This window comes from Ananas comosus, linkage group 17 (assembly GCF_001540865.1).
Source record: "Ananas comosus cultivar F153 linkage group 17, ASM154086v1, whole genome shotgun sequence".
NCBI lineage: Eukaryota > Viridiplantae > Streptophyta > Magnoliopsida > Poales > Bromeliaceae > Ananas > Ananas comosus.
The window spans coordinates 530,890-543,824 of record NC_033637.1 but is presented as its reverse complement, the minus strand read 5'-3'; the positions used below and the strand labels follow the sequence as shown (position 1 = coordinate 543,824).

Here is a 12,935-nt window from a genome sequence, read left to right as displayed (position 1 = left end):
TTGTTAAGAAAAACATTTTTAACAAGGTTGGAATATATAATTACTAACTTTTTCTAGCGCAATATATGCCAATTGACCAATCAAAGTATCTAACTAAAAATGTTTCTGCAACTAAAAAAAAAAATTGCTATTCAAGAAAAACTTCCTATCCAATTTTATTTCAACACTAAGGTAGCGACGGTGGCTCAGCTGTAAATTTCCGCAAAAAGCAGGGGCAAATGGAGGGGATGGGGAAGCGTTATGGGTCAAAAGTGTGGGCAAAGCTATGTGATTTGGTTGGTCCACCCCGCGTCTGAAGGTGGCCGAGTGGTGGTCCCCCACTGCCCTTTTCCCTACATGCCCTTCCTATTCTACAGCTACAGGTGGTCCCCCCTGTGGTCCTTGTTTTCATTTTATTTTATTTTATTTTATTTCATTTATTTTTTCAGTCTCAGCAAACACATTTACTTACAAAGAGGGAGGGACCGGGACATTTAAATAGTTATACACGATAACTTGCACCATACAAAATAGCAAAAATTAACAGTATTTGTTCGTCTCTCTATATTTTTAATCATCAAAACTACTATTGTATATTCTTCTCTCTTTTCTTTTCTTTTCTTTTTTTTTCTGCTTACTTTTTTTGATTGAGGCCCAGATGTCACACAATTATAGCTAAGTTCACTTTACTTGATAAATAAGATGGACAGTATGCTATATTTTTTTAAAAAGGATTCCAGATGCAAAATTTTGTGATTCAAGACAAATTTTATTAAACTAAACATTCCATCTTTCTAAATTATAGAAAATATTTTTACTACCAATTTCTATGTGAATTCTGAATAACAAGTATTAAAAAAAAAAATTCTGAGAGAGAGGATAATAGTTTGCTATCCACTTAGCTGTAAATATGAAATAATTAGATTTTAAACTTGCAGTATTGGGTATCAATTATTAAGTCGTTTACTACTATGCTATGCTAGGTGCTATCAGTATTTTGTAAGAAGTAATGGTTCTAAATTCTAATAATAAAAAAACGAGTGGTTTCAAGTGTAAGGTACAAATCTGAATCTGTTTGGAACTTTGGATCGAGCTTTGTGGCTAATGGGCTTATGTATGATTTGAATATTTAGGCATAGTACTGACCGTCCCTAGAGCAAGTAGCAAAGGACTTGGTGGTTGATAACTAAGATTCAAGTTCGAATCCTAATTGATTCACATTTCTAGCTAAGTTTATTTTTAAATGAAATAAACGAAACATATAGCGTGCTATCTATCTCTCAAAAAATAACAAAAGAAAATCTAGGGGTAGCAGTAATATCATAATCAGGTGGTAGATGGGCTAATTGGCCTATGTGACTCATTGCGTGTGTAACAGCCACATTGTGTCTTGATCCAGTGAACATTATGATGCCAAAGTTATGGACCTTGGGCTTTGACGTCACCTCAACTCGTTAATGCATTCGTTAACTGATTCAAATCGTTTGGTGCGATTGTCGCTTGTTCGATTGTCGCTTGTTCCTTAACGCGAGACTACTCCATCTGGTGTCCATTACATAAATATGTTGAATTTCAAAGTCGTGTGAATTGCAGATGGGTGGTTGTGTAGGATGTGTTTATTTCACCAAAAATGAATAGAGGTTGATTGATTTTCATTCGTTAGTACTTATAAAAAAAAGAGAAAAAAAATTAAACATTAACAATAGAAAACTTTAATTTGTACGTAATTTACTATTTATCAAACAAATAGTCAAATTAAAAACTTCAGTCCTACATATATGAAAGCAAACAATGAAAAAAAAATAATTCCATCTGAATTTTAATGTACCTACAAGTGTATATCAATTTAAATTTTACCGGTGAAACAAATAAACCCTATTGGTTACCATCCTTTTTTTAAAAAAATTTTAACTCCCTCTCCTTGTTGTTTGACCTGGTGGTCAACCACTCAAACTAACGTAACCGTTTCGTAACAAATACCTCAAACCATATCATATCATGAAAGAATTGGACGTTAAAGCGGGTCCAAACCCTTCATCTCCTCCTCACCATTCCTCTGCTTCCTTCTCCTCCATTAATGGAGCTCACAAATTTCAATTCCGGTTCCGATTCCAGTTCATCTCCCACGCATAAAACAACTCTCCTCTCCATTATCTTCAACAAAGAAACAAAGCGACCCATTATCTCTTTCCTCTTAATCCTACCCCTCTCGTTCGTGCTCCTCCAACAACTCACCCCGTTACAACCATTGTCGTTTTTTCTCCTCACTTTTTCTACGAATGAGAACGAGAGCGAGAATGAGAATGGTACTCGTTGTGATTACACCAAAGGGAAATGGGTGCGGAACGAGCGCGTATCGTATTATACGGAGGAGTGTCCGTTTCTTGACCCGGGGTTTCAATGCGTGCACAATGGCCGCAACGATACCGGCTACATGTATTGGCGGTGGCAACCTCATGGTTGTGATCTCCCCATGTACGTACAATATTATTCCTTTTCTTTTAATATCTCTACTTGCACCATTCTTTTGTCAAATCATTGTTTTCAATTAGGTTTATTTGTTGTAATCTTATCTTTTTTTTTGTTATATTTTTTCTTTTCATGAATTAGGATAAAAGTTATTAATCTAATTGTGTTATGGAAGTAATATTACTTTGGAATTCTCATTGTGTTATGTATTGTCCAAACGCATACAGTGGAATTCCTACAATTATTGTATATCATCTTATAGGGAGAACTTTAATATAATCTCGCATTGTTCAAAACAGGCGTGCGTGTTTAACCGACTCATTCCAGAAACTAGGCCTAAGAGTGCTATAGGAATTAATCTTAATTGGGTTATTCACAACTAATCAAATTGTTCACTACGCACCAAACTAAAATCAGGTTCAATGCGAGTGATATGCTGGAGAGGAGCAGAAACGGGAGGATTGTATTTGCGGGAGACTCGATCGGGAGGAACCAGTGGGAGTCATTGGTGTGCATGCTTGCGAAAGGCGTCGGTAACGGGTCGCGAATCTACGAGCAGTTCGGAAACCCGATAACCAAGCACAGGGGATTCCTCTCCCTGGTGTTCCAGGATTACAACCTCACTGTCGAGTATTACCGCGCACCGATGCTCGTCACCGTCGACCGCCTCCCTCCGAACGTGTCATCCGGGGGGCCAATAAAGGGTGCGGTGCGTGTCGACATGTTGCCACACCTGGCTGGCCGGTGGGCCGGGGCCGACGTGCTCGTTTTCAATACTGGCCACTGGTGGAGCGAGGACAAGATCACAAAAATGTAACCATTTAATATTCCTACCATATTATATATATATATTTGGATTGTTTTTCTTTTAGTTTTTTTTTAAAAAAATTACATGGGCTGGGTTGGGCCTCGTCGTGTTCATAATTGGTTAGCCGAGAAGTTTTGGGCCCGATAATGCATATATGACATCAATTTATCTTTGCTGTATACTAGATTACTATTGCACTGTAATTGCATGCGCACAAATTTCTTCAGGGGAAACTATATTCAAGTGGGCAAAACAATAAACATGACGATGGATATCAAAGAAGCTTTTCAACTAAGTCTGGAGACGGTGACAAATTGGGCCACAAGCAATCCACAACTTTCGAAGGCGCACATCTTCTTCCGAAGCTTCTCCCCTTCTCATTACACGTGAGTCGAATTTTAACTCTTATCATCATGAGTAATTTTAGTTGATTATGCTAAAAATTTTGTTAAATTTAACATGGCTCTCGACTGCAGGAATGGGACGTGGGACACGAACGGCACATGCAGACGGGAAACGGAGCCATGGATCAGCACCAGTGGGTTCAGGTTCAGGTTCGAGCCCGAGCCGTGGAGCAACGCGATCACCGTCCGTGCGGTGGAGGAGATGAAGAGAGGCGGCAGGAATGCGCGGTATCTGGACATCACGCATCCAACCGAGCTGAGGAAGGACGGGCACCCGTCGAGCCACCGCGAGCCCGGCACGCCGCCGCACGCGGCGGAGGATTGCAGCCACTGGTGCCTTCCCGGCGTGCCGGACATGTGGAACGAGATCCTCTACGCAAGCCTTTTGTCCATGAATTATAACACTAAAAATAGCAACAACACTTAAATTAAAGAGTCCACAGAAGAAGTGTGAGTGAATGTGTTTTTGTGTATACAGGAGTACTTAGAACAGTGAGAAGAGTAGAAGTGAGGTTTTAGACGGATGTACATATAGCCTCCTCCCAGGAGTCATGGCTTTTTTACGGCTTACACAGTGAATGGTAATTTGTTTTTTAAGATTAAGTAGACCTCTTGGAGCCCACTTGAATCCCAGGACACTGGTCATATATTCAATAGGCCCATTTTCTTTCCCCTTTTCTCAGTGCAAACTCTCTAACGGGGAGATGTGGCCACACGACTCAAATGGGTCGGAGTGCATTGTAAAATAATTACAATCCTGTACTCTCTTCTCCCTTATTTACGATACAATTGTACACAAGAAATATCTTGTGAAGGAGTGCTGGGGAGGGACCGGATAGAGATGGCCTAAGATCCTGGCAGGTTTCATTCCTACTTCCCAGGTTGACCTTTACTTGATCATGAAGTTTAAAGAGACGATTTCGAAGATGTGGCCTTCTAATAGATCAGATGAGATTAGATAGAGATGGACTCGGTCCGAAAAGTTCACGGTCAAATCACGCTATAAATTTCTGCAAGATGGTGGGGTTCACAATTAAAATTTTATTCAACTTTGGAAGACAAAAGCCTCATTAAAAGTCAAGATTTTTATATGGCTAGTACTACAAAGAGAGGTGCTCACAGTGGAGAACCTTTGAAAAAGGGGTTGGAGTGCGGATAGAAGTGGTAGCATGTTTTTTTTCGTTGATGTATGTGAGATAGAAGTGGTAGCATGTTTTTTTCGTTCATTCTTGGAGGCCCAATTGTCTTAGTTTGTGGCTCAGTTCATATTCTTATTGAATGAGACGGTAGCATGCTACTTTCAAAAAAAAAAAATCTACAATCCTTTCATTCAAAATACCTGCTCGAGAAAAAAAAAAAGATATTTTTTTCTTAATTTTTAAGATAAATTATCATTTATTATTTAGTAGGATACATTATAAGCTAAGCACATATAATAATAGTAAAAAAAATTTCTCTAATGCTTCAAATTATATAAAACCCATGTTACAAAAAAAAGAAAAAGAAAAGAAAGACAACAATGGCAAATGAGGCCTAAGTTCTTCTTAAAGGCGTATCAAATTTTATTTGTAATATAGAAATTCAAGGGCAACAATACCAACCAAAGACAAATACTCCATCCTTTTACGTTTTGATTCCAAAAAGACATCTTAGTTTTGTTACAACTCGACAACTTCCCATGTATTTTTTGTAAGTAACATAAATTTCTTCTGGAGGTATTATCACAGATTGGAGCTCCCGTTTCTTCTCCTGCCTTGAAGTCATCGTGAGGACCTACTCCATTACTACCCTCCTGCATTCCAACTCGTGTGGGGCTAAATTCTATCTGACTAACGTCTATGGACCCGCCTCGTGGAACGGCAAGGAAGAGTTTATTGCTGAATTATCCCATCTAAAGGAGCTTTGTGTGGGCAAATGGATTATCTGCGGTGACTTCAATTGTACAAGAAGTCAAGAGGAACGAAGGGGTAAACGATGGAGTAGAAAAGCCACGAACTTATTCAACGGGCTGATCAACGATCTTGCTATGATCGACCCACCGATGACTAATCAAGCCTTCACTTGGTCAAATATGCAAGACACCCCAACTTTAGCGAGACTTGATCGGTTCCTACTGTCAACCGATTGGGACAGGGAATTTCCCCTTTCGAAGGTTGAAGCGCTACCCAGAATTACATCGGACCATTGTCCTATCGTATTAACGACTGGGGTAGGTGCCAGGGGGAGGAACAAGATTTTTCGGTTCGAGGAAGCGTGGCTGAAGCACGAAGATTTCATAAAGAAAGTGCCGGTGTGGTGGAGGGAGGGGTCCCTAGGCAACCAAGGGAAATCGGCGATTTTATCGTTCACCGCAAAGTTGAGACATTGCCGGGTGAGGATCAAAGAATGGTGCACTAATGTGTTCTACAGCATCAGAAAAGCTAAGACGAGACTGATGGACGAAATACAGAGAATAGACGAAGCAGAAGAAGCGGACAATCTGGAGCCTGAGTATAGAAATAAGAGAGCGGCTCTAAAGGATGAGTTGACGAGGGTTTTGAGTGACGAGACCTCTCTATGGAAAACTCGGGCCAAACAACATTGGCTTCGTGAGGGGGACGGTAACACTAAATTCTTTCACTCGGTCGCAAATGGTAGGCGTAGAGCTAACTGGATCGGCACGATGGAAGATAATAGTATCAGCTACCAATCTGAAGAGGATAAGCGACACTACTTCTACCGTTCCTTTAAGTCAATCTTCACTCCCGACGCGTCAAATCCGACTTCCTTTGGGGATTGGACCAGGCTATTCATATCCGACCGAGTAACAGATACCAATCTCTCGAGGTTGACAGAGCCGTTTAACTTACAAGAAATCAAGGAAGCAGTGTTCCAGTTGGGGGGTGACAAGGCACCAGGACCGGACGGCTTTCCACTTAACTTCTACCAAACGTTCTGGGACACGGTCAAGGAGGATTTATTGAGCGTTTTTAAGGAACTGCACGAGGGGAGTCATTCCTCCGCCGCTATCGATTATACCTTCATTACTCTTATTCCGAAGAAGGAGGGGGCCACCCAGGCTAATGATTTTCGACCTATAAGTCTGTTGAACGGGATTCAAAAAATAATATCTAAGGTCTTGGCCAACAGATTGGAGCAAGTCATGAAGGGCTTGATATCCCCGACCCAATCTGCCTTCTTGAAAGGCAGGAACATTACCGATGCATTTGCCTCTGTTTCCGAGCTTGTTAGTTGGGGGATTAAAAAGGCGGTTGACGGCGTGGGGGTTAAGGTGGACTTTGAGAAGGCCTATGATAGGATTTTGTGGCCATTCCTTTTTCAAATATTACGATGGTGGGGATTCAATGATACTTGGTGCGGTTGGATAGAAACATGTGTGTGTGATGCAAAAGTGGCGATCCTTGTGAACGGCGAACCGACCAAGTGGATTAAGACGAGGAGAGGTGTAAGACAGGGGGACCCACTCTCGCCATTCCTCTTTCTTTTGGTGGCGGAATGTTTGGCACGAATGACCAAAGAGGCAACCACTAATAATTTCATCAAGGGAATTGGTCCGTCTGGGGCTTGTAAGGTCACTCTCATCCAGTTTGCGGACGATACCTTTTTCTTCTGCACGGCTAGAAACAGGTTCATGAAAAACCTGAGGTTTCTATGGAGGCTTTTCGAATGGGCATCCGGTATGAAAATCAATAGGGAGAAGTCGGAGCTCTACTACCTGGGGCAGGAGGAAGGCAAAGGAACGAGGTTAGCTAATACTCTCGGGTGTAGAGTCGGCACCCTCCCGGCCTTATATTTGGGCTTACCTCTCTCCCCTAACCCACCGTCCAAGGAAGTGTGGACTGGAATCATTCAGAAGATTCAGCGTAAAATTGAGGGCTGGCAAGCTAAACTTCTTTCTAGGGGAGGGAGACTCATCCTGGTTAATGCAGTGTTAACCAGCATACCCCTATATTTTTTATCTGTCTTTAAGGCACCCGCTTGGGTGATTAAGCAGATTGAAGCCATTAGAAGAGATTTTTTCTGGTGCGGTAGTCGCAACAAGGTTGGCATGGGTTGTTTGGTGGCTTGGAAAAACGTCTGCAGGTCCAAGAAAGAAGGTGGGTTAGGGATCTTGGACATGGAGATCATGAATCAGACCCTTCTGACCAAGTGGTGGTGGAAATTCCACACTGAACCTGAACTACTGTGGAATAAGCTAACACGCGATCTGTACTATCGCAGAAGGATACCCCTCAGGGAAGGTACATCCTTTAGGCCATTCTCTAGCTGGTGGAAAGGTTGCCTTTCGGTATCTACCATCTTTAAATGGGGGACGGCGTTTTCTCTGGGTAACGGGAGTAGCATCGATTTCTGGCAAGATCGGTGGTGTGGAGAGAAAACGTTGAACCGGACGTTCCCGGAAGCTTACCAAGGGTCGGTGGGGAAAAATCTTAGAGTAAGCGAATGCCTTACAGGGGAAAATTGGAACTGGTCCAAGATCCTGGGAAGCGAGGTGGGACAAGCTCTTGGGTGGGTACCAGGCATCTCGGAATTAATGCAAACGGTATCTAGCTTCTCCGTCGAGCAGGGATCTGATAGGTTACTTTGGAGATGGAGCCCCAATGGCAAATTCTCGGTCAAATCCACCTATTCGGCTTTGTCGGACGGCGGCACGAGAGATGAACGAGCCACACGTATTTGGAGTCTCACAATCCCGCTGAAAGTTAAAGTTTTCGTGTGGCTGCTTCTCAAGAAAAGGATCCTCACAAGAGATAGGCTTGTCAAGCGAGGGTGGATTCAGGATCCAACCTGTGTGCTTTGTGGGGTGGAGGTTGAATCAGCGGAACATCTATTCACCAGGTGTGTATTTGGTAAGTTTGTATTGGTGACAGGGGTGGAAGACATCCAAGCTCGTGACCTAGGGGTCGATGTGAACCTAGTTTGGGACAGGTGGACGGAGAAAAACACACACCTGAACAAGCACTCCGGTCTCATTGACCTAGTAGGGTGTTGGTGGATTATCTGGAAGGCCAGGAACGATATGATCTTCCGGAATATCTGGCCTAACCCAGGGGTAGCGGTAAACAGTCTCAAGAAACTGCTGAAGGAGTGGGAACCGCTGCCCGGATCAATTTAGCACTTTTTTTTTTTTTTTTTTTTTTTTTTTTTAACCTTGCCTTGACCGTTCCACGGGGCCTAGTTGCCCCACACCTGTAGCTTAATTCACCAAATCAATGAATGAAGCGGGTAGCGTGCTACCTTCCTCTCAAAAAAAAACATAAATTTCTTTGATTGTAGAATATTCGGCTGAAAATACCAATAATTCTTATATCAAGAGATACTCGAATCATGCGTACAAAATTACGTAGCTAAATTTAGAACATTAAAAAAGTTCACGCATCCATTTCAAAATAAGGCATTGTTCAAATAAGTCCTCTGTTTTAATCTTTTTGCTCAATTTTATATCCATTGTGGGACATCACAACCTTGACCTTTTCTTTGTAATCAATTTTTCAAAATGTATATGGCGGTTAGAGGATAACGATCCTAATCATGAAAACCACTTCTATTCTATTTTTTTGTTCCTCTCGACAAAAATGCATCCGTACAACTTTAAAGCTGCAAGAGCAACAAGCATTCTCACAAAAAAATTTCTTTTTCTTTCCTTTTCCCACTTTTCGCTACCCAATTATTAAAAAAGAAAAAAGAAAACCGGTTTCTCATAGTTAATAAAAGCGAAACTTGCTGCGTCTTCTGTGCACTCTTCTTGGAATGTTGCGATCACCTCTTCTGTAATTGCGTCTTCGCCCGATTTCTTCTTCTCCGACTGGCTGAGGCACACATCTTTGGTCTAGGCAAGGACGCCCGAGGTCTTTGAAACTTAACATCACAAATCCCCGATGCCAATTTAAGAGCTAAAGTTTTAACCAAGCTAGCGGCTACTTGGTGGGTTCTCTGGACCGAGCAAAACAGCTTTGTCTTCTGTTCGAATCTTCCCAACGTCGTCAGAGCCTCAGAGAGAGCACTAACCCTATCTGACTCATGGATCTCACTCCTGTGATCAGTCACCTTGTGTTTTCTCTCCCCTCTATCCCCTTTTGATCTTGTCTCTTTCTTGTTTTACTTTCGTTTCATTTATTTTCACTTCGGGTTTTGCCAAGGAAGCATAAGCTGCTTCCACCTTGTACGCTTAGTTTATCTTTCTTATTGAATGAAGCAGATAGCGCGCTACCTTTTTCTCAAAAGAAAAAAGAAAAAGGAAAAATGGTATGGCTTTTACGGAAAACCAACATACCATTCATGTATACAAGAATATTAGATGAGTTACATCATGTATGCAAATGAAAAAAAAAATCACAGAAGAGATAATAGGTTAAACAGCAGAAGTGAAAATTAAACTTAAAACTTATGAGATAGATAGAGGGGGGCTTAGGATGAGTTTTGATATTGCTACATGAATTAGTATATTACTAAAACCATCAATCTGATAAAAGAAAAAATTAAATAAAATTAGTCTTAATATTTTTTTTATTTGTTTCCAGAGAGTTCCCCATTGAGTGAGTAGTGACTGGATCCTACTCTACCTAACCCGTGTATTGTCAAATTCACGCAATTATTTGGTTACGTATGGTGATTTCACCAGGCAATTAAAGAGAGTGACACCTCCCTTTAATTCTCCCTTGTTGAAATCAACTGATAATAAAGCAGGTAAAATGAACTAAGCATACATAGTGAATAAAGCAGGTAACTTGCTACATTTTTTTCAAAATAAAAAAAAAAACTGATAATAAAGCACAAAAACGCAAATGAGACAAAGTTTGTTCCTTATATATAGATACAACCAGCTTATAGATTCATTCCTTAGTAGATGCCTATATATATATATATATTGATTTATATGTTAGCAAACATATATATATAAAATCTTAAATTGTGTGCATGAATATAGTAAAGTTTGTTTTATCTTGTGTATGCTAATGCATCAGCAATTTACACAAGTAGTAACTTTATATTTTCTTTTTAAGGAAGAAAAGTAATTTGTTCTTGCGCTTAAGTAAGCTGCATGCAAAAAGCCAGGAAGGGGCAACAATGTGGGATGTGGCCCCTTCAACTGCTCCCCTAATTAATTAATGTCGAAGTTGTAGAACTTGGGTTCGTAAACCCTCCAGGTCACGTAATAAAATAAAAGGTCTCAACTGGGCCTGCATCATCAACTTTGTCTTTATTTTCATACAGTAGAAAGGCAAAGCTGATCTTCTTTGAACTCTACTTCAAGCCTGAGCTATAATTAATATTTCTTCTTCTTTAAGGTATGGAAAGTATGCCAACGGGGGAATAGTGAATATGACCCCTCATCTTAACGTAATTTCTAATTATTTTTCTAGAGGGGTTTCATCTTACAAGATAACACTTCTGGCCTCTTCTGCCATGCGCCAATTTATATTCAAAATATTTTGATATATGTTGCGCGATTTAATTTGGATTATATATGAACATAAGTTAGATATTATTTTTTTAATTAACTGTACATATATAGCAGTTCATTTAAAAGTGAGGAAGTACATATATTAAACCTTCACCAAAACTTGGACAATTTATCAGTTGATAAGAACTTATATCCACCCTGAAAATATGTGTATTGTAGATAATGACACATATGTCACCAGCACCCCTTAAAACGATCTAAACCTGTCTAATGAGAAATATTTAATTAAACTAATAATTCGTTACATTCTAATGAGAGATATCTAATTAAACTAATAATTAGTTGTAATATGATGAGAGGTATTTAAACCAACAACTAGTGTAATTGCTGTACTTGGTGTGCCAAACTCTAGTTATGAATTTCTCATTGTACATACGTAGATTGGTTGATGAGTTGAGATGCGTGGAACAAGTACATGTTTTGAACACTTTAATTAGTTGGTTGGGACTAGCTGTGTGAAGGAAAGAAATACGAAAGGTCGAATTAATGTTTTTGTGTACGTACATATATATACGCAGCTGTGCACGTATTTGGACGTTAATGGAGATAGAATTTTTTTTTTTTTTTTTTTTTTGCATAAATTAGTACAGTACTTTATTATAAGTTGAAAAGAAAAGGACATTACCTAGATTGTAGCATATTTTGAAATAAACTTTTAAAATTTAAAATTTAAATTTTACTACTTAAATTTATAATACATCTTTTCTTTTTTTTTTGAGATATAATACATCTAATTTAATCATGTTATTGCTAGAACTAGAATGTTTGTTGATCAATTTTTTCAAGTCTTTCTTAGGGCGTGTTTGGATCCTCGTAAAATTGCTTCGAAAAAAAATTTTTCGTTGGAAAACTTTTTTTTGTTGTTTGGTTGACTGTAAAATTTTTTTCCAAAAAACTTTTTTAACATATTCTCGGAAAACGAAGGGTTTTCGTTTTCCGCTCGAAGCGAGCGGAAAATGAAAAGCTAGCGCTGAAAAATCGCGACACAGGGCTGTTCCAACAAGCGGTCCAATAGGTGAACTTCACCTCGTGGATCGCGTTAGGGAGAGTCCACGTGACCCGTGGACTCTCTCCCTCATTCATTATGCGTGTGTCTGTGCGCATATATATATATATATATAGAATAGGACTAGGATACTTGTAAAAGTATCAGGGGGGTGATACTTGTGTGTTTTTAGTCCTTGGATGGAGAAATGTGAGGTTGAGATGATGGTGGTAGGTGGTGGTAGGTGGAATAGTGTTTAATCTAAGGACTATTAATAATCAAAAAGTAGATCCAATGGCTTAAAACCTAATAGCACCATGATGGTGATACTTGTAAAAGTATCATAGCTCAACTCTATAGATAGTATATAGTTGTATATGATCATATGATACTAGGTAGTATTATAGTTAATGTTTATCTTTATAGTCTAAATATAATATAGTTATTATATAATCTATCTTATTAATAATTAAATATGTTTAGATTTATATATAAAAACTTATAATTATGATTTAGTATATCTAATGTATTTAGTAATACATAGAGTATATATAATAAATTTATATTAAGTTTTATCTTTTTTTTTTCTTGCGAACCAGAAACAGTCATCATCGAAAAGACTATTTTTATCTTTTCCGTACAAACCAAACACTACACTACGAAAATGATAATTTTCGCCGAAAGGTTTTTTTTCGCAGTTTTACGTCAAACCAAACAGCCGGTTGTGGTTTGGCTCTTCCACATAATTATAACGTTGGTATAAATATTTTTCGAAGGAAATTAAAAGTTTGACGTCCGGTGTTTGTTGTTGGTGAATTGCTGCGT

The 12,935-nt window shown here is 39.4% G+C and overlaps 1 protein-coding gene across 1 annotated transcript; it reads left to right on the top strand.

Annotated features, from left to right (window-relative positions):
* On the top strand, window positions 2,009-4,273 carry LOC109723493 (protein trichome birefringence-like 8). The gene is made up of 4 exons (XM_020251877.1): window positions 2,009-2,454; window positions 2,866-3,261; window positions 3,484-3,642; window positions 3,733-4,273. Exons 1-4 carry the CDS (start codon window positions 2,057-2,059, stop codon window positions 4,085-4,087), a joined length of 1,308 nt encoding a protein of 435 aa, XP_020107466.1. The 5' UTR covers window positions 2,009-2,056; the 3' UTR covers window positions 4,088-4,273.